The sequence below is a fragment of the Oryzias melastigma genome, linkage group LG17, assembly GCF_002922805.2.
Source record: "Oryzias melastigma strain HK-1 linkage group LG17, ASM292280v2, whole genome shotgun sequence".
NCBI classification, from domain to species: domain Eukaryota; kingdom Metazoa; phylum Chordata; class Actinopteri; order Beloniformes; family Adrianichthyidae; genus Oryzias; species Oryzias melastigma.
Genome location: NC_050528.1, coordinates 26,123,666 through 26,149,336, shown reverse-complemented (window position 1 = coordinate 26,149,336; position 25,671 = coordinate 26,123,666). Strand labels below are relative to the sequence as shown.

Sequence of the window (25,671 nt, the reverse complement as noted above, 5' to 3'; positions counted from 1 at the left end):
TGCTAGAGATGCTACTGCATCTCTAGCATCTGCACTGACGGCAGAATTTGCTGCATTTACAGGGATTGCTGCATCTGAGTTCCAATCTCGTGGTGACATTCATTTGTCCACTGATTTGACGATATAATTCCTTGAATCTGCCCCGCTGTTGCCCATCAGTGGCCGGGATAGGCTCCGGCGGCCCCATGACCCCATAAAACCGTTTAAGAAAATGGATGAATGCTGCATCTTCAGTAACTGCAGCGACTGCGGTGAGCCCTGGACAAGGAAGCCATCTCTAGTTGCTGCGTTGAACGTTGTGTTTGGTTAAAGACCTGCAGCTGTAGACAAAACCACCAGAGGCGTACGGGGATCGAAACATGGCCGCCACAGAAGCAGGAGGAACTCAGGCTCGGCTAGCTGTGGCCGATCGTCCAAACCTTTTTGAATAATTTATTCCTCTGGTTTGGTTGTTTGTGAACATCTGAAGGTCTTTGTTCCACTAATATAAACTAATTTCCAAACAAGGCCAACATTGTAAATAAGAAATTGTTCTTAATGTTTTGCCTGGTGAAATAAAGGTTGAAACGACTTAAACTGATAAAACCAAAATGAAGGATTTCCTTTGAGCAGAACATTTGCATGTTACCAAGAAAAAACAAGCAGATAAGCAAACAGAGACTTCTCACTGAAGCACTTTGAATATCCTCTGTGAGCGGCTCATCTTTCCCTCTCTTCTCTCCCAGCCCACACATGCAACACGGATGCTATAGGGAGCAGTGAAGTCCAAACCCAACAGAACAATGTCCACGGGACACCAAACGCTGACATATGCAATATGCACACCTCAACAGCAACACAGTCTTTACAGTTCTCAAAACAGGAGAGAAAAAGCTCAGAGAATCCTGGAGTTTTGGTTTGACAGACTTTCCTTTGCTGCAGATCTGTGGAGCCACAGCTGGAAATGGAGAAACACTGAATGGACGATGAGCGCATGTACATGAGCGCCGGAGGAGGCGGCGGCGGGGGGGAGGGGCGGCGAACCATGGCGTCTGAAAGGACTACAGCAGTGTGGCAGACGGGCAGACAGTCATTTGGCTATGTACACATTCGTAGTCGGTCCATGGCTCCCCCACACGAGCGTCATTTCCTCAAATCTAGCACACACACCTAGAAAACAGGAAGACGACAGAAAAAAGGGTGAGAAGGTTACAGCCTTTTTTTGGAACAAGAATTTTAAACGTTGTCGTTTTAACCTTTTTTCTTTCATAAAAAAAATATCTCTAGGAAATCTCAATTTTCTTGTTTGGATTGAGTTGAAAAAACTGAATGATCAATAGAAATTGAAATAATAAAAGAGAGGATCAGGAATTTTAGACTGAAATTCCAAACATTGCATCATAGTGCATACCTAATGCTTCACAACGATAATTATGGGATTTTTGGTTGATCTTAACAGTCTGTCAGGAGGCAAAAGAAACACATTTGTTTGTGGAGTGACAAGAGAAGGAGCTTCAACTGGAGACATTTGAATATCCACAGCCTCTATTTGAAAGCAAAGAAAAGAAACAACTCATATTTGCATGCAAGTGGAGAGCGGCGCAGCGTCTGGTGTTTGCTGATTACACTTTTAAAACAAGACGGCAGAGGGGTGGTTTCAGTGAGGAAGTAACACATGCACGCACTTTTATGAGAAGTGTGTCTTTGATTTGACTGGAAACGGGGCAGAGATGACAAAAAACGTCTAAGAACTCTGTAGCTATTTCGAAATAACAGATGGCTGCTTTCACTCTTATGTTCAACCTTTTACGCAACAGGAGCAGCCATGATGACGGCGCACGTCTCAACCATTTACTGTAAATGAGAACTGGACATGGTGGCCCCTCGCTTCCTAACAGGAAGTATCCGCCGTCTCCAAGAAGCCGAAATCCCTTAGACTTCTATAGATAAATAAACATCTATTACTCAGTCATTATATTTGTCGGAATAATCATTCTTCTTTTAACGTTTATATATTTTTACATTATATATTTCTGCAGTTATTCAAGTTGACCAATCAGATGCCTCAATGAAAGCATGTGATCTCATGTTGAACAGTGTTTGATTCTCCAGAGCCCGCTGTCAAGTGAAAGGGGTGTGGACTTCCAACAATCCTAGCGAGTGGTTGCCATAGAAACAATGCTTAATCGGTCACTGCTTCCGGGTGTCGTCTGGCTCCAACATGGCCGTATCACGAAAAAAAAAAAAAAAATATTCAATTGAAGCCGGAAGTAAGCTAGTTTGTGTAGGTGACATCACAGTCACTCGGTCCAGATTTCATTTACAGTCAATGGTCTGAATGTAAAGATGATATGGAGAGGAAATGTGAACACTAAACATCTAAGCTTTAAAATAACAGCAGTGGATGCAGTTTAAGGCCTCAGATATCCCAGTTTAAGTTACACTGGATTGATTTGAGTTCATTTTTAAATCATAGAGAAAAAAAACAACAAAAATTACTTTATAAAGTCAAAAATGTTCTTTTAACACTTTGACGGTTAATTTGACAAAAATAATACTTTAAAAAGAAGCTATGTTTTAAGCTTCATTAGTGTGCATAAACTCTGACTTCACCTCTCATCTTCTTTAGTCTGCTCTTTATCAGAATATCAGACCATGGCAGCAGAGTTGATCAACGAGGGTTCTGTTTTTTTGACAAAGTGTCTCTGGATAAACTCACTGGATACTATAAACAAACATAGAAAATGGTGACCGAATTATTCACGAAATAAAAGACTTCATTAGTCTTGAAAAATTCAAAATTGGAAAAGAAAGCTTGATTTTTTTTCCAGAAATGGTCTAAAAGTGTTGCTACTGAGACCTTCTATCTTAATGGTAAAAAGTCAAAAGGTCTCATTATTAAAGAAAACAAAAATAATGTGGTTTATGAGGCTGGTGGAGGCTGGTTTGGAATCAGATAAAAAGAAAAACAGAGACTCATTGTGCATCCATTTTACATGTTTTACTTATAAACAGACCAGTATCACAGCCTGACTTTGAAGTATAAGAAAAAAACAGAAGAAGTGAAACAAGAGTGAAAAAAAGAGCAGAGGTGAAGTAAAACTTTCCTCTTTCTTTCTTTTAGAAGTTTAGGTTTCTTTCTGTTTCTGTTTTAAAACTTGAGCAACACAGCACTGGTTCCTGCTTGTGGTTTGCCTTCTATCTGCATCACTCATAAGTCATATTAAATGGACGAACAAGCAAAAGAAAAGAGAAATTTAGCTAAAAAATATAAGACAATTTTCAGGAGTATCTGTTTTCTGTTCAAGTGGCGCCATCTTGTGACGCTCTGTGTAACTACAGCTTGTGCTGTCACACTTTAAAGCTCCACTCTGATCATCTTTTGAGTTCTTTTTAAAGTGGTGGTTCCAGTGGTCTTTAAATTATCTTTATACCCTTTTTAACTACAATAAGAAAATTAAATAAAACGAAAAAAAAACAGCCCTTTACACCCCTTACCAAACATTACCGCTACAACAAAAATGGAGAGAAATTTTGGAGCTATCTAACCGCACAGTTTTGAGTAGGTTCCAGCTCAGATGATGAAAACAAAGAAGTTCTTGGATCTATTTGTCAACATGTGAATGCATCAGAATGGAGCGAAGCAGGGAGCTTGTGCCCACCCCAGTGTGTCACAAATACAATCTTTCATAACAACAGCTTTATGTCTGCTCCTATTTCACAGCAATTTGAATAAAGAAATATTTAGAAATGGATTTTTAGTGCAATTTTCTATAAATATGTTCTCCATTATACGAAAAATGGCACAAAAACAACGTGATTTTAATCAGAGGGGTCTTTAAGTCCCTCTGAGACTCAACAAAGCTTCTTGATGTGACCACGGAAAAGCGAACGGCAGCTCATTCGACCGCAGTTGTAAAGGATTGTAAATCAGTAAAAGTTAAGTCCATGAAGATCTTCACTTCCTCGTCTGAGATGACATCCGCCTCAAAACCATATGGCTGAACATTACTGATATTGCTGGATATTTATGAAGCAGCGGTGAAGATTTACACTTGCGAGACACGGAGCTATCACAATCAGACAGATCAGGGGCGGAGCTGCTCAGCTCAGCTCCAAAAGCCACGCCCCCTCAGAGGAGATTTTGGTAACAGAGGCTTCAGATCAACATGAAAAATTGCTTTTTGGTTGTGGGTTTTGGTAAAAAAATCTTATTTTAAACACTACTTGGGAAACTTTTTTTTTAAATAAACAAATTGTCATAGAGGGACTTTAAGGTCCTAAAATTGGCAAAATAAAGGTTACGTACAAACTTTCTCACTGCTCTCAAACTTCTATATACTACGCAGTGCTCTGAATTTGAATGCAATTTGGACACACGCTCACTACTTCTCTTTTTTAGGGCAAATATGATGTCGCCTATTTTCTAAAATAAAAACCTAATAAATATGAACATTTTACAACGACTGTTTATGAATCAATTTTATTCCGATAATCTAATTGATTTATGACAAATAAATTCATAGATTTATTTTTTATTAATGACAAACCGTTCAATGGCAGTTCATTGTGGGAACTGACACCCTGACAAAATGATAAGTCCCTTATATAATGCACTAAGTAGTGAGAGGATTCAGAATTTCCAGGCAGAAAACTTACCGATCCATCCGATGCACTGGCTCCCACTTTGTCCCCCGTGGCGTTCCAGCACACCTCAAAGATCCCCCCCGTCCCTCTGTAGCTGTGAACTAGAGCCCCCGTCTGAAGAAACAAAAAAAAAAATCAGAATTGGATGCAGTCGGGCAGGCAGCAGTGATTTCTTTCCACCGTGAATCAGTCGACACAGACCTGGGTGTTCCAGATGTGGACACACTTGTCAAAGGAGCCGCTGGCGAGGTGCTTGCCGTCGGGACTGAAGGCCACGCTGTAGACCGGCTCCTGGTGGCGGGTGAGGGTGTGAATGCACACGCCCCGCTCCACGTCCCACAAACGCACCGTTGAGTCAAAGGACGCGCTGTGGAAACGAGACGAAAAAAGTCAGGACTGTGGCATCAGCTAACCAACTCTTTAAAATAACACAATAATGTTTAATAGAAATGTACAATCTAGAAATGATCTGTAAATATGCTGATAAGTGACCGAATATTTGAGCTCCAATTTCTCTCATTGTTTGCAGCATTACTTAAAAATAAACCTTAATGAATAAAAAAAAAATAATTAATTGTTGGTTTAATTTTGAAAATTTTATTCCAGGTGCTTCAAATCAACCTTGATGCTTTTGTAATTTACCCTTTATAGGTCAGACTTTTAAAACTATATTATAAAAAAGTAAAGAATTAAAGTATTTACATTTATCCTTGCATTAAATTCTTAAGATTATACAATAGAGATAAGCTGCTTTTTTATCTGCATTATAACTTCCTCCACTTTAAATTTGAAAGCTGTGAGGAAAAAGAATGTCAGCTGCTGTTTCACGATAAAAGTCCTCCCTTCTCAGTCTTTACCTGGCCAGCATCAGGTTGGCGCTGGGGTTGTTGGTCCCGGGGCCCGTGGGGCTCCACTTGATGGTGTAGATTTCTTTGTTGTGAGCCTGCAGGTCGTGAACGCACGAGTCCTGCTTCATGCTCCAGATCTGCGGGCGGACAGGAGGGAGACGTGAGTGAAAGCGCTCGGCGGAACCGCTCGGCGTCACGGCCGGTTGGAGGGGGCTGACCTTCAGGGTCATGTCGTCAGAGCAGGACGCCAGCAGGCTGCCGGTGGGATCCCACTTGATGGCGTTGACCTCGTTCTAGAGAGAGGGAGGCGATGGTTGGATGAACAAAAAAGCTGTTCCTGCTTAAGAAATTAGAATTTTTCATATAGAAAAAACTTTATTGAATCTCCAGCAGGGTACAGAAAGGTCGACTTTTTGACCCAAACAGCAGCTAGTTAAAAATGAAGATGAATATCTTATTACAAGAACAGTTAAGTTTAGTCAAACTAATGTGATTACTAAATAACAATTATATTGTTGAGTCAAAATGACTATTTCATCCTCTATAGCCTCAAAGCTGCAGGATAGTCGGGTCAGCTGGATCCGAACTGTCAATCTGAAGTGTGATCTCTGTAATTCACAGCACCCCCCCAGGTGTGAGGTGGTTAGGACAGTGTATTGTCGCCTCTGAATCCTGTTAGTTCACACAAATACTACCCAGAAAGCCTTTGTGGAAGAGAGAAAGAGAATGAGAGGGTTTTTAACGGAAACTCCTCTTTTTTCTTTCGGTACTTTTCTATATTGCAGCATTTTTCTCACAATAGAGGACCCCTACAAAATAATTTACAATTAAAAACTGCGTTTCTGAGTGTTTCTTAATTCAAATGATGTTGGATCAGAAAACTGGATGCTAGAAAAAGCTCAGACTCATGATGCAGTTACTGAAATGAGCGTCCCAAAGTCTCGCACCCTGGTCCACCAACGCTTAGGTGTGAGACATGATGATCCTCCAATGCTCTTGTGCTCGTCCGAGTTGGCCTCTGGCTCAAAACTTTGTTTAGTTGTTATTTTTGCACCGCTAATGCTAACTTGAGGCTGTAAAGAAACAGAGCTTTTGGCTTTTAGAGCCCCACCCACAACCCACTGATGACCAACTGCCACTGTGCATAAAATATGTCTTAAAAACGACAGACTTTTACATTTTGGCTAAAAACGGATGAATCGTAATTAAAAGACAACTAGGAACGGTTTTACAAAAGAAAAAAAAATATGGTTTTAGTGGGACTTTAAGGGTTTTTTCCAAAATTTGTAATATAAAAGTTGTTTTGAGTTTATTTTCAGCCAATGGTATAAATAAACTCAAAACTTATTCTTAAGTTGACCAGTAAGTTTGCTTTCTGGCCCAGCTCCCTCTTCGCCACAACAGACCGGTACAGTGACCGCATGATGCTCCATGACATTCCAGTCCACCTGTCCATCTCATACTCCGATCTTCCTTACTCGTGAACAAGACCCCAAGATACTTAAAGTCCTCCCCCTGGGGCAGGAGTATCCCCCCCACCGAGAGAGGGAAAACTACCTTTGTCCGGTAAAGACCCTGAAGTGCACGTTTCTTCTGGTGCTCATAGGCTGGCAGCATGTAAATCAGCAGAACCCTCATCCAAATGTTAATGTGTGAGCATGGGTGAATGGAACTGTGACTGTAAAGCGCTTTGGGGCTTCAATTAAACTAGAAAAGAGCTATTTACTGTTTATCAAACACAGAGTGCTTCAGTATCTGACTACAAACACATTTAGGGTCCTTTGACACTAGACCATTAAAGTTGCATCCAAACCTCATTAAAATGCTGACAATAAGTGACTCATCCGGCTGTTTCATTTCCTTTTTAGCCAGTAATCAATATTCCTCCAAACGACAGAATTTTCTAAATCCTTTCAGTCAAAGCAGAGAGATCCCAGTCTCAGGGTAATTTAAGATCAAGAGAAAACACACACTAGTAATCCTGTGCCAACATCTGAGCAGTGGAGCGTTCCTGTTTACTTCCTGGTGAGTGAGCGCTGTGAGTGCTGTCATACCGTGTGTCCCTGGAAGGTCTTGACAGGTCTGTCCTGACCCAGCTTGCACACATGGATGCACATGTCGGTGCTGCAGGAGGCGAACGTGTTGTTGCTCTGCCAGTCCACGTCCAGAGCAGGTGCTGTTGAGAGAGCCGGACAGCTCAGAGCTGCTGCTGCAGACAGACTGTCACCAGCACGGGGGGGGGTGACTCCCTCAAAAACACTTATTTGGGAATCAAGTCAGTTTTGAACAGTTTGCCAACCAAAAATCTCCTCCTCATAAAGGGTTCTTTTAGAATAAAGAGAATCGGATCTGCAATATATGACACAATAGTGCCATTATTTACTTTGACAGCATCTTTTTGGGCTTCAATTAATTAATGCTAATACAAAACTTTAGACTTTTCTTTGTTGATCCAAACAGCATCACTTTACAGTCTGCAGCGTGAAAAGATGATTTTTAAATAAAGTTTTAGGCTTAATCTTGATCTTAATCTCAGGTTTAATCAAGCTACGTTCACACTGGCCTCAGCAATGCAACCACTTTCAATGAAAAGGTGAAGTAAAAATGATTTTCACCACCATGCTTTACAGTAAAGCGTTCCTGTTAGGTGGTTTGCTCCAGAACCTGTGGTCAGTTGAGATGGAGCTTTGAAAGCTGCCATGTGCCATTTTATTGGCTTCATATTTGAATGTTTCACTCCTTAACACGTCACATGTGAACTGAAGCCTGCTGGTACTTTCTAAGCTTTTTGCGGATCCTCTGCACGGCCCGGTCTGGCACTGAGGAGAACTTTCCACGGCGTTCCTTCTCTGAACAGCAGCTGCCGCCCGTCAGTCTGGGAGAGGCCACCAGGAAAGGTTAACTTGGGAAAGGTTGAAAGGTTTCTGCTGACATCTTTCCTTTGCTTCTGTAACTCACACCTGAATGCTCCGCTGTCAGAAAAGACCTCTGAATAAATGCATCAAGTGCCTTCCAAGGCTCACCTTTCACTCAATTAATGACCACAACGCAGCGGGCCCATGTCCGGCTGAACTGGCCTTAACCTAATTTTAGGAGACGATACGACTCTTGTGTGTGACCTCCTCTAAAACCTTCGCTCTGACAGGTGTGCGCTTTTACACGCCAGAAGAAGATCAAACGCAGCAGCCGGGACAAAAAGAGCAACTTGATGACAAACGCTGACTTTTGTTTCCCTTCAGTGGCGTCTCGCTGAAGTTCAGCCAAAGGTAACGTCTGCCTAAAAACAAGCTCTCGCGTGAAAAAGTCTCCTGGAAGGAGGTGGCTGACTGCTGTCACTCACCCGAGTGAAAAGGAAACTGCTGCTTGGCCTCTCCTGTGTGAGCGTCCCAAATGATTGTTGTCTGTGGAAAAACAAAGACGTTTGTTTAGTTAATAACACAAAGTGAAGCTTGGAAGAAAACTGTTTTTATGGCACAGGTCTTTTCTTAGACAGGATGATGACAGGGCTTGTCATCGTGAGCTGTAGGTGGCAGTGTTGGCACATGTTGTGGTATTTCAAGAGCATGCCTCTCATCTTACTTAATGACTATTTTTTTATTTAAAAAAGTACGTTCTCAGCCGCCGTTCGCATGCCCGTGGTCACATCAAGAAGCTCAATAGAGTCTGGTGGAGTTTTTCCAGCATTCCTGTGACATAAGCATAGCTCATTGATTCATACTGAGCTTTTCTGTGACAGTTTGATTGACAACGATTTAAAAGTACTCGGAGGAAATGCAAAAACGAAATGATTTCTTATTACATTTGCTCTCTTTGAAAGGAAAAATGCCACATATATATGTTAACAACTCAAAAAACATGATTTTCATTGAAGGGGGACTTTAAGTTGCTTAAGTTGTATTAAAAATGGAAGAAAATCCAAATCAGAACAGTTTTGTTCTGATTATTTGTAAGCAATAGCAGCAAGAATTAAAGAGATAATTTAATGTTCTTGTGGCATTTTCTCACAATAGAGGACACATATAAAAAAACTAATCTAAAAACTGTATTTTTGAGTATTCTTTTATTAAATGGTCGTAAATCAGGAGCAGACAAAAAAATGTTTGAAAAATACCAAATTTAAGATGATCGGAGGAGATGAGAATAATAAATGAAATCCAAATGTGCATGGGAGTTACAATTTTCAGCTGATTTTTACATGAAGGAGATTGTAAAAATACAAAGTAAGCCTTCAACCCCCCCTCACCTTGTCTACACCTGCACTGAGGATGAAGTTTCCTTTTTTATTCCACTTGAGTGCAAATATTGGGCCTTTGTGTTGACCCAACGTACTGGCCAGGTTTCCTGAAGACAAAACATTAAGTTAGAATCAAAGGATAATACATTGAAAAAGGAGCAAAGAAGAGTGCTACCATCTTTCGTCCAGATTCTGGCAAAGCCGTCGTAGGATCCTGTTGCCAGCAGCGTTCCTTCACTCTGGAAAACACAGAGGAGAAACGCTCCTTCAGCTTCAAGTGAGTCTATATCGAACGCGACGATGAGATACACGCAGAGAAACCCACATTCCAGTCCAGCGAGGTGACATCTTTGTTGCTGGGGACGTCCTGCCCCCCCTCTCGAATGCAGTGTCTCAGGACCAGCTGGGTGGATCCGCTGGTGCTGTTCTCGCTCAGGTTCCAGATGCGTGCTGTCGAGTCTCCAGACCTGAAAGAGTCAGCACAATCCAACCGTCACTTCTGGAAAATCATATCGTTTGAATGTGCAGACTATATAGAAACTACAGCACAGTATTAGAAGGCCATGAAAGAAAATTCATAATATATCAGCATTAGGTTGTAAAACTATGGGGAAAAAGGTAACATTTTACAGGAATAAAGTCATAAATGTATTATTTGAAAAGTGTAATTTTACAAGGAAAAAGTCATGTTATTTTTTTTTAACAAAAAAATAAAAATAAAGCAGATTTAGCAAGTTTCTTGAGCAGTGTGACATCAATCCCATTTCACTGACTTATCTGCAACATAAATTAAACATTTAAGGTGTCATTTCCTAGTTGAAACATTTTAAAAGCTAAATGTAATAGTTTAAAAAAAGCACAACTTTTACCTTGTAAAATTAAAACCTTTAGAATCCGTTTTTTATCATAACTTTTTGACATTTCGAATGATGAATGTATGACTTTCTTCTCTTAAATAGATGATTTTTTTCCCCTAAATTTAACACTTTTTAAAAATAAATTCACAACTTTATTCTCCTAAAATGCTGTAGTGTATTCAGCCCTCTGTGCCGTTATGGTCGAATGTTATGGTATTGCCATATCTTAGCTCTGCTGAAGAAGCTGCTTTGGCAAATATAGATCATTCTTTAACACCAGAGCTTTACATTCTTTAGAGTGACGAAACTCTTCAACCATTTAAGCAATTAAAACAATTCTGGCAGATTCTGAAGCAGCTTTATGCAGATATGCAACACATTAAGAAGTTGGGGTCAGAATCTATGGATGAATCTATCACTCTGATATGTGTGTGTAATTCTTGATTTGTTACACATACAATAGATTTTGTGCATAAGTATAAAAATAAAAAAATGTAAAAAAATACAATTTACACGTGCACAACTTAAAACCACAACAGCTTAAATCTTTAAAAAAGTACACACAAATGGCTTGTTGTGCATACACAAAACTACTTGTTCCCACAAATCTGATGTGAGACTCTTTTCCCGTCTCCAAGATTCTTCCGTAAGTGATGCATTTAAATGCTGTTAGAATGCTGGGTCATCAGTGTTTTTTTATCAGCCACGTTGAACTTAGATTGAGAATAATATTTGGTGAAAACTTGACATTTTCCTGATAAGAAGACTCGATGATTCGGTATGTGAACAACATGTTATGAACTTGTTTGAGTGAAAACTCGGGCTGTTTCAGTGGTTTTAGAATAGAAAACCACTGGATCTAATCCAATCATGACTTGAACCATGATCTGTTTTTTCTGAATCCGTTCACAAACATTGGCTTCGTTAACATTCAGTTAACGAAGGAAAAGCAAAGCTGACCCTGAGGCGAGCAGGTCGTTCACCGGGTTCCAGGCACAGATAAAGACTTCCGACTCGTGGCCCCTCAACACCATGGCTTTGTTTTGTGGGATCTCCACGTCCCTGTCCACCTCCATCATCTCCGAGTGGTGATCTGCACATGAGGGAGACACAACAAGCTAAAATGTTTCAGCTTTTCTGACCTTTAGTGAACTCCTGGCTGCATTTCTGCTCCCTGTAATGACATGTTTTTTCCATTAAAAACTCTCTTCATGCTTGAAATACCCCAGTTGTAACCTTTCAACCCCTCGCCTCATTTCATATGTATGAATCCCTAAAAAATAAATTGGGTTTGAACCCATGTTTGTCTATCACCTGGATGCAGCTGCTTACGTGGACTTTAGTTAAACAAACAGCTTTTTTAATCAAATATTTTGAAGCAGAAATATGATTTTCATTTAATCAAAGAATGCCTTAACCTACTGTTTTTTGTAATAATGTAGAAGCTTTTTGAGAACAATTCATCACACAAAAGACAAAATTCTGATGATTAAAAAGTGACTAGAATGCATAAATATTCTCTCCTGACATGACGGAGTTCCCTTAAGACGTGTTGATCTCTGTGTAAACAGATGAATGATGTTGTTGTTTTATAGTTTAAGTGTAAGGCAGGTCAATCTGTGAAGGAACTTCAGTAAAGACAAACACCAAAAGGAGTGTCACGCTTCAGGGAAGCAATAAATCACTGCACTAAATCTGAGGAACATGAATACTTTAAGCAGCAAACAACCTCAATGAAAAAGAAAACAGAATTAAAAGTGCTGCTTAGAAGTTGAATAGCAGGACCGTCTAGTTACCAATAATTAGTTGTGTTTAGAAATGATGTTTTACCCCCCAAAAAAAAAAAAAGCTGCAGCAGCATCAACATGCTGCAATTTGACAGAAGACGAAGGAAACTCAGTCATTCTGAGGTAGAAGGTCATCTTTACAGGATTAATTTAAGGATATTTTGTTTGTTTATGAATGTTTTTATTGTTCTTCGTATTTTCCTCAAATGATTTTACAATATCGGCCCTCGGGGACCTGGAGGTCCTCTGACACAGACCTCCTAAACTTAGAACCAAAGCATAAGGAAACACAAGGCCTCATTCAGTGATTACAGTGGAACAGCCTCCCAGAGAGCCTCAGACTGTTCATGGTTTTAAAGGAAGGCTCCACATCTACATTTTAGGCTTTTAGCCAAAATGTAGATATTTACATTTTTTTATGTATTTATACTTTTTTGATTTGATCTTTTTATATTTATGTATCCTTTATATTCACTTTTAGTGCTTTATACCCATGCCTTAAGGTTTACTTATTTATTTTTCTGGTTATTAATCTCTTAATTATGTATTTAATTCATCCCTCAGAGGGATCTTACAGATCAGTGATCAAGTCTCCTCACAGTACAGGATCATTGCAGTGGGATCTCCTGGATCCTGCAGTAGAATCTTCAGTGAATCTAAGTGGATGGGCGCTGGTATGTGGACAGGTCCCCAAAATATCAGTTCCTCACTTAAGTATTAAAGCAGATTTCTACTCTGTTTCTTATTTTATAAATACACCATTAAATCGTCATTTGGTCAAATACTTCAATATTTTTTGAGTTTTTTTATGTTTAAAAAGAAAGGTTAAAAATGTTTTTACTGTGTGAAGCACTTTGTGTTACAATAAAGTTTGACTTGATCTTTAATTATTTTTGACTTTGTTTTTCTGTTGCTTTGAAGAAGAATAAATAGTAAAAATATTCAACATTTAAATACAATTAATTAAAATTTAGTTTTTCAATTTTTTCAGTTATCAGATAATATTCTAGTTTTAAAATAGAATCCATTCCTACATTTTAAATATATTTGACCGAGTCTTGCTTCAAAAGATATTATGCATTAATTTTTAATCAAATATATACTACTTTGTGTCTGTCCAGTTCTCCCTCACTACTAAGTACTGCTCTGCACACTTTTATCATGCAATTATTGTACTGTAGTCTTAGTAAATACTTTTCTTTCTAGCTTGTTAGCATTTGGCACAGTTGTTTGTTTAGCCGTAGTTTTTGTTTTTCTTCTGTTGTTCTGCTTCACTGTGCCTTTAAATTGCCCCTGTGGGGCTAATAATCTGCAATAAAGTGAACTTCATGAACGCACAGAAAACAGTTCTTTTGATGTCTTGTGGTCCAACAACGTTCAGCAGCTTCTCCTGGGGGAAGGAGGGACTCCAACTTTCTTTCCATCGTCTGGATGTAATCGGTGTCTCTTGAACATTGACCCACTACTACTGTATGGAATTGTGAAGATGCCTTCACACAAACGAGTTTGGTTTGCTCAGCGACCACTGAGTTGTGGTTTGACGCTTCTTTGACTGAAGTGGTCAAAGCCCAAAATGACTGAAAACCAAATATGCAGTTGTAATTATTTGGTTGCTTTTTGTGGCTTCTGTTGGATTTCCTTTTAGAGCTACAGCCCCAAACTGTAACTGGAACACTGTCTTCTTTCAGGCTCGCTTTGCATTCACAGCTTGACCTCATGGTGGATTATACTAGCAACGCATGTAAAGCAACAAAACAAGACGTCTTCACATCCTAAACACACAGCAGCTTTGACCCAGACTTTGTTTCGACGCAGGACAATGCTTACTGGCGAGAGCGTGCGAGCCGTTCTCCTCCCCGTTTGCCGCCCCCTCTCCGTTCTTGGCATTTCCCTGGGCTGCGGCGCTGCTGCCGGCGGCCGCTTGCTGCTGGGCCAGCTTGTCCCTGTAGGCCTGCTGCCTCGTCTGCACCACGTCTGGCATCACCGCATCGATGAGAGACAGCGACTCGATGGGCCGCCCGTCAAAAAGGGTCCCATCCTACATGGAAAAGATAAGTTCATTCACACGCCCAAAGGTCACAGCCCGCTTCTTCCACACAACCTCAAGATGGAAACGGACCTCGTTGATGCTGACTTCAGCCTCCACGTACTGCAGGCCCTTCTGAATGATGGAGATGAGGGCAGCAGGGGGCACCAGCGCTCCATTGATGTTGGACTGGCTGATGTGGCTCTCTATGCCAAAGGTGAAAGCTGAGTGGGAGAAGCCTGCAGGGGGACAGAATCAACAGGAAGTCAGCATCGACATCAACTGTTCAAACAGATCATCTGCAACAGCAGAGTCACAACATCGACTGTAAAACTTAGAGCTAATAAATCTATCATGATGTACTTTTTAAGTCAGAAAATTACTCTTGGTACAAAAAATATGCAACTTTTCATCTTTAATTTAAAGACCCACTCCAATGAAAATCCTTTTTTGTGTGTTTTAAACATGTTCTTGTAGCATTTTTCTCATAATAGAGGACCTATATAACAGAATTTACAATTAAAATTGCATTTTTGAGTTTTTTTTTAATTCAATTCAGTAGCAGATGAAAACTGGATATTTGAAAATGCACCAACTAATGATGAAGACACTGAAATGGGTGTGCCAAAGTCTCCTCCCCCCCTGCGCGAACCCTAGCCTGCTCACAATAAGTTGTGCAAGACATGATGAGCGTTTAAAACTCGCGCTGTAGCAAAAAGCGATTCTGGCTCAAAACTTTATAACTGGATTGATTCAATATTGCTCGCCATTTTTGGGCCGCTAATGTTAGCTTCAGGCTATAATCTTGCGTCTGGGCCCGCAAACAGAGCTCTAAGCAACAGGAAGGGGGCAGGGCCGCTCTGTGTCAACAGTCCCACCCATAACTAAAACACAAATTTCAAATGAACTACTGCCGCTCTGCAGAAACTATGTCTTAGATAACAACATTATGAAGGAGCACTTTGAAAAAAGATCAAAATGTTATTAGAGTGGGTCTTTAACTGTATACCAGCATGATCACAGTTATGACACGACACAGCCACATGTACCTGACTCTTGCAGGTATCGGTAAACCAGGAAGTTGACCTCATCGCTGCTAATGCTCATTTTTAGTCCTGGTGATTAAACCATGGGGTCAGCAGTGGATAGGAGCCTGGAAAACACAAAGCAGAAGACAAAGAGTCTCAATAGATATTTTAATATGTGTACTTTAGACATAATATTTGTCATCTAAACTTCTATTAACATATCTCACATCATTGCAAAGAAACAAAAGTACAAATTCTAGGGAGTGGACGCATGTTCAATTGTCATACACATTTGAGAGTTACTAAACAAAAATTCAAACATAACAAAACAAAAAACATCAGCTTACCACTTGACGATAAACATGTGGGCAAAGGCAAACATGATCTGATTAGACAGGAAAGACGTAAACAGACTGACTGTGTTGTTGCTCTCTGCTTTTGGTGGCTGCAGAAGCCTCCTGGCTTCAGGCGGGGCGCCAGTTTCCATTCATTAACCTACATCTGGAAATAATTCCAGCAGTAATTGTGTCCGTCCTCCATATTTGTTCATGCAAAACCACCATTGTTTAAAAAGGGCCTGTGTAAATAAACAGTGGATCTGGACAAAAGGACAGAACCTCCGCTGTTTGCATGTTGCCAACCTGCAGCAAAAGTCAACACCTCTCCATGCCAGAGGCACAAGTCCAAGACTAACTGAACCTGGAAATCACGCAGCAGAAGCCCTTCAGCAAGTCCTGACAAGGTGGTCCGAAAGTCTGTCTAACCACTACTCTTAAAAAACAACCGCACAGCTGCAATTTGTTTTATTTTCATTCATGACTGAGTGACATAAACTCATTGTGTTTTTCACAGTTTTAGCTAATTATGTCCTTTCTCTGAAAGTTTTTATGAGGTTAGAAAGACTTCGATATTGAAAGGTTGTTCAGAGAAAGACTTTAAGGAATCGACCAGAAAAAAAAGAATGACTTCTCTTATCGTCAAAGACAGCAGAACAACCAGGAGAAGCACGGCAGTCCTTCATAAACAATTCAGTCCTTAATTTACACAATTACTATGAAAAGGTATGAATGTGAGTGTGTGTGGCCCTTCGACAAACTGGGTCTTCACCTCACCTTTGCTCAACAGTAGCTGGCAACCCTGTGACCCTTAAAAATGATAACTAGGTCCAGATCATCCACATAAAACTAAATTATTTCTCTTGAGTTTGGATAATAGTTTGTATAAGGAAACATTGGATGATTTTTGGTGTCTTTCTCCAACCTGACAGTGCAGTTGGACCAACTGCGAAGAGGAGTGACTTTCTACAAATGGGTAAGTAGGACGAACCCTCCAGCAGAACTTAACTTACTAAGGGCAACCATTTGTGTGACTTGCTACTTCCACAATCTCTAATGAAGGTTTGCAACGCTTTGAAGTTCAACTCATTACTTTAGTGTAGCATTTTTAAATGAGATTGTGGATCAAAAAGTAATACAGAAAATGTAAGTCTTGGTTGATTTCACATAAAAAGCCGCAAAATGAACTCTGTGCAATCTGCATCGACACCAAAAAAGAATCAAGCATATGGTGATGGAAATAGGGGTTAAAACTTCTCAACGGCTCTTTAGAGAGCCTATTGCATCATTTTTGTCCCGGAAAATTGTTCAATCTGTATGAAAAGAGCCACTGCAGTAATTGTACTGTACTTTCTGTAGCCATCTCTGTGTTCTCAGGAGGTTGTCATGGGGAGGAAACTAAATCTATCAAAGCAGATGTCTTGGCAGAAGGTGGAACCATTTCATAAAACTGACTAGGAACAAAAGAAATATTGAAGAAATACTCATACTTGTGTTCTGCCGTTTCTATTTAGTATCAGAGTTCTCTGTTTAGTCCAAATACTGACCACATAGTTCATATTGAATGAAAACATTCTCAAAAGTACAGCAACCACTTAACACATAACCGATCTTTTTGATTTTTTTTAGCCAAGGGCGAACGACAGACTCCTAACTGTCTATATGAGCAGTACAAATTAAAATGAATCCTCCTCAGACATTCCTTTGTAATGACATTCGTTCTGCTTGTACTTGCAGAGGTCAGGAAAAATACTGCACCAAACAAGATCACTCCACAGTCACTTTAACGGTTATTGTTGACCGTCTGAAAACAGATAACAGAAAGATGTTCCTTTATTAAAGGTATGCAGGGATAAGTACGAAAGGATCAACACATTTGATAGTGGGATCAGTGTCAAAGAACGACAGAGTGATAACTGTAAAATAGGGGCTCTAAGCAATGTCTCAAAGTGTCTAGAATGAGGGTATTCTTACACACATCTGTAGCAAACGTATTAAGGCCTCGATTGCTCAGCATCTCTGTCTGCACATAAAATCTCCCTTTGCCATTCATGCCCAGACACAGTTACAGTACAGTAGGTACAGTAGGTGGCAGCATTGACTCTTTTTATCTTCATAGTACATTAGGGTACCTATTTTTGTTCTGTTTACATCCAACAGATCCTTAACTTCAGCTTCAAAAAGAATTAGTTTGTTGTCAAGTTAGCACGTTTGTTTCTGTTTCCAACCTGAATGGTTTCACAGACTATCTTTGGCCTTCATGTTGACCAATACACTTTGGGTCAAAGGCAACAATGTACCGTCACACAACTGAGGTCATAAGACACTGTCCCACATTTTGTCCTCACAACTCGACTGTTCTCTAGTCTTTGCAAGCAGGTCCGGTGATCTGAGCCCAAGAAAGGAACAATAGTAATCACAACAATCAAAGAAACCACGCTTTGGCCTCAGATCTGCCCTGATTCTGGGAGCTGCTGATGTCTTAAAGGATCTTAAGGTGTTGCTGCTGACCTTAAGGGGGAGATGGGTGGTTGTTCTGCCAGTAATCAAATAAAAGTAGTTGGCCAAACAGTAATCACAAAACAACGCCAAAATATTTCATTTCATTTCAATATAATAGGAAAAGATCTGCATTAAAAACAAGGGTGAAAATGTGGCACAGAAGGAAAAATGCATTTCTCCAAGCACAGCATGTTATGTAAAGATTGTGCAACGAGAAAGTGCCTATATCACTCAGTCCTCAGAGCAGGACAACCATTTTTTAAGATTTAAGCTCTTTGGAGTGAAACAGGGAAAGAAAAAAGGCACTCAGATTAAAAATAAAATCACTTTAACAATTTCTGGAATAATAAATACCAGTAAAGCTTATCCAGAATATGACTTTTAATGGATCAGATGATCTAAGGAGAGCGTATGCAAGAGTCTGACTTTTGATCAGGATGAGATCCCAAAATAGCTTACAGGGTTCCAACAAGTGTCTTCAAGTTAAATTTAAGACTTTTTAAGGCCATGTATGTCAAAAATTAAGACAAATTCCCCAGTCTGTGTCCATTTTGATTTATTTATTTCTATTTTATGATGAAAATGGTAGCTTCTTATTTAGTTGTTTGTGGTCTGCACCATGATGCTTTAGTAGCACACTGTTTCCCCTCTTTTTTTAACCAGCAGTTTTGCATGTCGATTTGGTTCTTTCGCTGTATATTCACATCATTTCATCAAAATAATTGTGGTTTAAAAATGATCTTTTTGACAAGAAATGTGAAAAGAAGAAGTTTCACAGAACACATTCAAGACTTTCTGGAGGCTTTTAAAGGTATTGTTTCCAAATTTCCAATTCAATACTCTTAAGACTTTTTTTCTCTTTGCATTTTCATGATATTTTTTTTAGATCCCCAAAAACCACAAGTTTCTGCAACTTTTACCAGTAAATGAAAGAAAAATAAAAAAAGTAGTTGAAATTGCATTTAATAAATGTAGATCCTCTTCACATAGATGTTCTGACATTCTGTGGTCTTGATGGGTTGTGGCGTGCATGTCTGAGTTGTCTTAAAAAGGTCTTGCAAATGTACCTGGGCTTTACATGACATCATTCTAACAGTTCATAAATATTTAGGCTGATGTCTGCCTGAGGCCCTGCGACAGATTGGCGACCTGTCCAGGGTGTACCTCGCCTTCGCCCATCAGTAGCCGGGATAGGCTCCGGCACCCCGCGACACCGAAAGGGAAGAAGCAGTCAAGAAAATGGATGGATGGATGGATGTCTGCCTGATTAAAATGCCTCAAGAATCAACTGATGGATTTTAAATAACTACCTATTATTATACTAGGGGTTTCCACAGCATATCGGCTTTCACTGATTCGCACAGGTGGTTTGGCAGAAAGGTTTACGCCGGGTGTCCTCTTCTGACATAACCCTGTATTTGGCCCGGGCTGGGGACCAGACTAGGGGGACACAGATTTAGGTCCCCTTGTGGTTACATAGATATTCAGGACTACCTTGAGTAGTGTCTAAAAAAATGACAAATAATCTAAGTTATTTAATTGTTGTAAGTTAAGAGAGTAGGCACTGGATAAATTGTGTTTTCAAGCAAAAAGCTCAGAATTACAGCCATCTAAATTTCTAACCCCCAGAAACTTTAGAGCATTTTTTTAAATGTTAGATTATAAGATTTTACTTACACACCTTCAAAACTAAGGAATTAAACAAAACATTTAATTAAGTTTTATCCTAAGAAAGGGGAAGAAATTCACCAAATTTTGCAAAAGAAATTCTTGGGTAGTCATGAAACTTTTATTTTGAAGAAACTGTTTTGAAAGATTGTATAACTTTAAAAGTCTTTACAGGAAAAAAAAATCATCATTGAAGTTAATTTTCATTAAAATGCACTTTGTAGTCATTTCATTAAAAATCAAATAAAACTGCAGCCTGATGTCACTTAATTATAACAAGATTTAACAGTCATTTGAAAAATGAAAATTAATAAACATAATTTTTACTGTTGCTGAAAATGATTCTCATGATTCACAGATTTAAGTAACATTTGAATGAACTACATGAATCGTTTTAAGACATTTATATGTCTGTTTTTTACAAATTACACAAACCAGTAAAAATGACAGTCTGTTCTTCACAATATAGCAGAATTTACTGATTTCTATTGAAGTTCTGAATGTAAGAGTCGTGCAGCGGTTGGGTGCTGTGTTCGGTTTGTGGTCTACACAGCAGGTAAGCTTTCCAGTTACACACTTTTCTGGGATTTTTTTGTCTTCATTTGGTAATTCTTGCTCAAATATAGCAAGAATTTCTTTGAAATTATTCGAAATATTTTTAAAACTCATAAACTGTGAGGTGTTTTGTCACAGGAAGATGGACTAATAAGTGAGTGGGCTGAGGAAGTTAGCAGAGTGCTGACTATGCAGACATGGAGATGACAGCCTGAACGCCGCTGTTCACACCTGCTGCTCCACAGCAGAACATGTGAGTTCACACAAGCAAAGGGAAAACAGGGGGTGGCAGCTTCCTAAAGGTGGAGGAGCGCTGCTCCAGCTGGTAAATCTGTTGGGTGGTATTCAGCTTATCTAACATGTTTGCAGTCAGAACTTCAGCATGTAGCTTTTTCAGACAATTCAACACAACTAAAATGGTTCCCCTTTGAAAGCTACTGTTCTGATTATGGATCAAAGTATGAAAACCCTTCCATCCATCCGTGTTCTAAAACTGCCTAAACCCTAAAGGGGTCAGGCTGTTGCTGGAGCCTATCCCAGGTAAAGTTAGGCAGGGGCGAGGTACTCCCTGGACGATTTGCCAGTCCATTGCAGGGTCAAAAGATAGACCAAAATAGACTAAAACGAAGATAGTGGCTTACATTACCCATGTGATCAAGATGTCCTCAAAGGCGCATCATGGCTCTGCTGACTTTAAGCCCTAGAAAGAAAACATAAACATCATGCAATGAATGCACACCATCTATAGATCTTTGTTAACCAGAGATGTTAAATAAATAACACATACAAGAACTCTTCAAACTTTTACCCGATCAACATGAATCAATACATTCTGATGCAGAGAATACCGACAATTCATATTGGCTTTTAACTAATAAGCAACTATGATGATAATAATAGCATGTTTTCTAAATTGCAAATACAATCTTTTTCACAATATTAATGTAAAGTTAATATTTCTACGGCAGAATCAGCTTGAATTAGGTTAATTGTGTAAATGGTTGAAAAGTTACGGTGGTCAAGAGAATGTCAACATGGAGCTAAAGCTACTTTTGTAATTCAGTTGCTACTGTATAACTACAATACTCTATCCAATGTAATGCTGCTCAACTTTTGCACCTTCAAAATGTCTATTTAGATTTATTACCCTGCCTTGTCACTTTGTTACACCCAAATTTTAAATCTTATATTGTACATATTCCAATTTCACAGCTTATTTAATTTTGTGCTTATACTGTAACTTTATTTTTGGAACGTGTGCTGCTGACCACTTGGCCAGATCACCCTTGTAAAAGAGATATTGATCTCAACAGGTTAAATAAAGGTTAGGTAAAGATAAAAAAAGGGTTTAGAAACATGTAACTAAACAATGGTAAACGTCAAACATGAACATATAATTTGGTCTTATTTCACAATGTCTGGTGGCCTTCCTCACTAATGGTTTTGATTAATTTAGAGTCATGTAGAGTTTCTAGAAGAAAATAAATATTATTGCAACTATTAACGTTATCCTCTTTTGTCTTTTAACAGTTGTTCCGGTATTGCTTCAGTAGCTTATTTTGTTCAGGTGTTGAGCAAAAACAGGTAGAAATAAGGTTCGACTTCACTGTCTTGTTTCTAGGCCATAATTTCTCCAGAGTGGCAGAACATGTGGGCGGAACCATTTGCGCGGAGTAACCAATCCCCTCTCCCCTCCCTGTTGCTGAGAGCTCTCTGTTTACACACTCTCCCGCTGACTTACATCCCCTTACACCCCCAACCTAACATTAGCAGTGAAACAAAAATGGCGAGCAATATCTGCGCTATACAATCGTACTGTTTGAACCAGATTCCAGTTCAGACGAGGAAAACAAAGACATACATGGATCTAGTCATCTACAGGTGGATGCATCAGAATGGAGCAGGGAGGTTGTCCTGCCTGTCACAAATAATATATATATATTTTTTAAACTGATTTTTTTTCTGCTCCTGATTCAGCTCAATTAGAATAAAAATGCATTCAGAAATGCAATTTTAAGCTTAATTTTCTTAATATATGTCCTGATTAATCTGAAAAATGCCACAAAAACATGTTAAAAACACCCCCCAAAAATCAACTGAATGGATCTTAAGATTCCAAAACCTTTCACGTACTGTTACACCTGTGTTGACCTAGAAATGATGTGGCCACATGGTCTATAGGGGTCTTTCCTTTTAACACAGACAACAGAGATACGCATACACTTATGTCTGCGGTACACATCTGATTAATAATGCAGACGGACAAAACAGTGTGCTGTCTCGCCTGCTATGATGTGAAGGCTTTTCTGCACAAAGTGAAAAAAATAATAATGACAAAGGAAAATCATTTTATGGATTTAGTGAAGCTATTTTGTTTTTAAAGTGAAGATAATTAGATATTGATACATATTTTTTTAATCTACTTACTTAAAAAAGGCTGATGAATACCTGTCAGTAACATTTGCTCATTTCATGAACACTGTTGCAGCACCGTGCGTTTCCGCAGCATCATGCGACTGTTCCAGTGTCCTGTTTTAACCTTACAAACGGCGCCCCGCCAACTCGACTGTGTCAACCTTCGGAGAGGTCACAAAAACCAAAGCAACCTCATTGCAGAGCAGCCCCCCTTTAACACAGCACAGTGCGGCCAAACTGTAATCGGGTTTTGTGTTTCTCTTTCCTGTCCTCCCTAACCCTTACCAGTTATATAGCAGACCCCCACCCCACCCATATCAAGTCTGGTTTGGCTGGATGTTTCTTTATTGCTTATTTATTTATAAGGGGGTTCTTCCACTCTTTAGTTGCCTCCATTGCTTGATAAAACACACCAAAAGTCATTTAATGTATTCTACTGATTACCTACTTTTGCTAGTGATTAAAAAACTATCTTGAACAACTCAGGAGGAATGGAATTCAAACAACTATAAAATATTTTAGGTTTTGCTTTTTTGTGTAAATCTTTTAAGACAACTGCAGTGACAAAAAATATTATTTCAATCAAACTGAAAAAGAGGCTATGAGTCAAATCTGGTGTGTACAAACAGATAAAAATGTAAACAGATGTGTGGAGAACAGGGTTTTAAGATAAAAGAAATTGTTTAGTGGTGGAACTAAGATATAAAGTCAGCATCAAAACACTTTTTTGTGCACAGTAACACAAATTATTGGCCCAATTGTGGGCTGACCTAAATTTCACAAAGCAACGCAGCAACCTATTTATTAACACCTAACAACATTTTAATGGATTTGTAATGGCAGATTTAGCAACACGCCTCTGGGAGTTTTGAAAATTAACAATAAATGAGTACAGGTGTCAAGCTGAGATCATGACCAGCACGCACTGCATTTTGAAAACTCTTTGTTTCTTGCAAAGTGTGCAAAAGTTCAGCAGTAATGACCAGTTTAAAAGGCGGGATGGCTATTTAGTGACAGACCGAAAGCGTTAGCTTGCCGGCTACCATGCGTGCTCTCATTACTCAGGCATGGCGGTGGCCGTAGCCGTCAGCTCGCACGCCAGTCAGGCGAGACTGACTACAGTTGGGTTAATGCGGGTCACCGAAACGCCACATTCTCATGACGCCACATTATCAACAGTTGTGTTTATATTTTGGACCAATTCGAAAAGAGCTCGTCTTTATAATTACAGCTTAAACTAACCAAGCGTCCCCCACTTAACACTTTCCAGCAAGCTACCTAGCTAAAGCTAGCATGCTAAGCTAATGACAGTGTAGTTACAAGCTCATACCTGCGTGGATAAAAACCTCTCAATAGGCGGTATCTTCCACTTCCCTCGTGCCCCAGTCAGATCATATTATCGCTTTAATTGATAGTGGTGTTAATGGAAGTTTAGGGACGTATATTAACTATGGTAAGGTTGAAATTTATTAAAGCTAAAGCCCGGCGGTAAGAAGCCAGCAAAGGCTTCAGACGTACAGTGGTGACCCGGCATGCGAAAACGAGCTGCCTGTAACTACGGTTATTTCAAAGCGCGACTCGCTTTAGCTAAATGTTCGGACGAAATAACTCGTTTTTTTCGAAGATATTGCGTATATTGTCTATCCTTTTAACTAAAGAACACGTTTAGCCAAGCACGTAGAGACAATGACCCGCTCCCGGTGACAATAATAAGCTATAATGCTAAAATGGCAACTAACCTATTTTTTTAAAGCACGTTGTTCAGCAGAATCTATAGGCGGTCCTCCTGTCGCTGGTTAAAAAATATTCCTTCTCGGTTACACAACAGAGCGGACAAATCCCCTCCTCCCGTGGAAATGGATCGACGAGACGCAAACAAATAAATAAATAAATAAATGCGGCCGCGAGAAGTTTGTCACGCTGCCAAGTACCAGTCATAACACTGCCCATCCCCCACTACACCTCATTTTTGCCTGGAAGGTCACCACTCGCTGTGGATTAATGACACCCCCTCCCCTCTCCTCCCCACCACCGCCACCACACATCATTTGCTCAGTCATTCAGACTAGGAAAGTCAACAACAAGCTTACATCATCACTGCTATCTGCATGTTTTGCAGGTTTATTCGACCTGCAGACATATTCATGTGTATTTTAATGAATTTGACTTTTTTGTTTCATTTTTAGGAATAATAAAAAAAGGCAAAAATAAAGAAAAATTAAGTTACTCATTAGCATTCTAGTTTGTTTTTCTAACGCAGGGCATAGATTTAGAAAATTACGCTCAAAAATGCATTTCTAAATATTTAGTTGTTCAAATCGTTGTGTATCAGAACAAAAAAATGCAGTTTGAAAAAGAGTTTCGTTGTTTCAAACAAACTACAATCGGCATGTCACAAAATTTGAAAAAGATTGTACTTGTGATGACTTGTGTAGAAAATATGCTAATAAACACAGGGGGAGGGGAAGAGGGGGTGGGGTTGCTCTTCACCAATGGTCCCGTCCACAACTCAGAGATGGATTTCTACTGAACTACTGCCGCTCTGCAAAAACTGTGACCTATAAAATGAAAGTTTTTTTTTTTTCATTTTAGCCAAAAACAGGAATGCTTTTACAATTAGAGCTCCTCCAAATGATTATTTTAATAGTCGACTAATCACCGATTATTTTTTCCAATTAGTCAACTAATCGGGTCATTCACAAACTGGATGTTAAGCACACATCTTAACCATCATTAGCTTTAAACTAGCTACAAACTAGATATATAGCATTGCCTAGAATAATGCTAGTG

General features: G+C 39.4%; 1 protein-coding gene across 4 annotated transcripts; it reads right to left on the bottom strand.

The window, feature by feature from the left end:
• Positions 1-684: 684 nt before the first annotated feature.
• LOC112147481 (F-box-like/WD repeat-containing protein TBL1XR1) lies at positions 685-24,893 on the bottom strand. Of its 4 annotated transcripts, none has more exons than XM_024273918.2 (16): positions 24,621-24,893; positions 21,108-21,166; positions 15,428-15,531; positions 14,472-14,617; positions 14,180-14,390; positions 11,526-11,658; positions 10,034-10,175; positions 9,884-9,947; positions 9,718-9,815; positions 8,815-8,875; positions 7,529-7,650; positions 5,693-5,767; positions 5,484-5,611; positions 4,828-4,993; positions 4,639-4,740; positions 685-1,149 (listed from the first exon to the last, which is right to left on the bottom strand). In XM_024273918.2, the coding sequence occupies exons 3-16, from the start codon at positions 15,483-15,485 to the stop codon at positions 1,123-1,125; spliced, it is 1,533 nt and encodes a 510-aa protein (XP_024129686.1). In that variant the 5' UTR covers positions 15,486-15,531; positions 21,108-21,166; positions 24,621-24,893; the 3' UTR covers positions 685-1,122. The 4 variants fall into 4 exon arrangements, with proteins under 4 accessions (XP_024129686.1, XP_024129685.1, XP_024129684.1 ...); XM_024273917.2 differs by having other exon boundaries at positions 21,113-21,166; XM_024273916.2 differs by lacking the exon at positions 24,621-24,893 and adding an exon at positions 24,212-24,517.
• Positions 24,894-25,671: the final 778 nt, after the last annotated feature.

What these genes read in the sequence shown, in the direction of transcription:
- LOC112147481 (XM_024273918.2), bottom strand. Translation starts at nt 15,485, where the DNA reads ATGAGCATTAGCAGCGATGAGGTCAACTTCCTGGTTTACCGATACCTG. An exon ending in TCACCTCGCTGGACTGGAAT is followed by an intron (nt 9,948 to 10,033) that starts GTGGGTTTCTCT and finishes TGTGTTTTCCAG; the next exon opens with AGTGAAGGAACGCTGCTGGC. An exon ending in TCAGTGCAGGTGTAGACAAG is followed by an intron (nt 8,876 to 9,717) that starts GTGAGGGGGGGT and finishes GTTTTTCCACAG; the next exon opens with ACAACAATCATTTGGGACGC.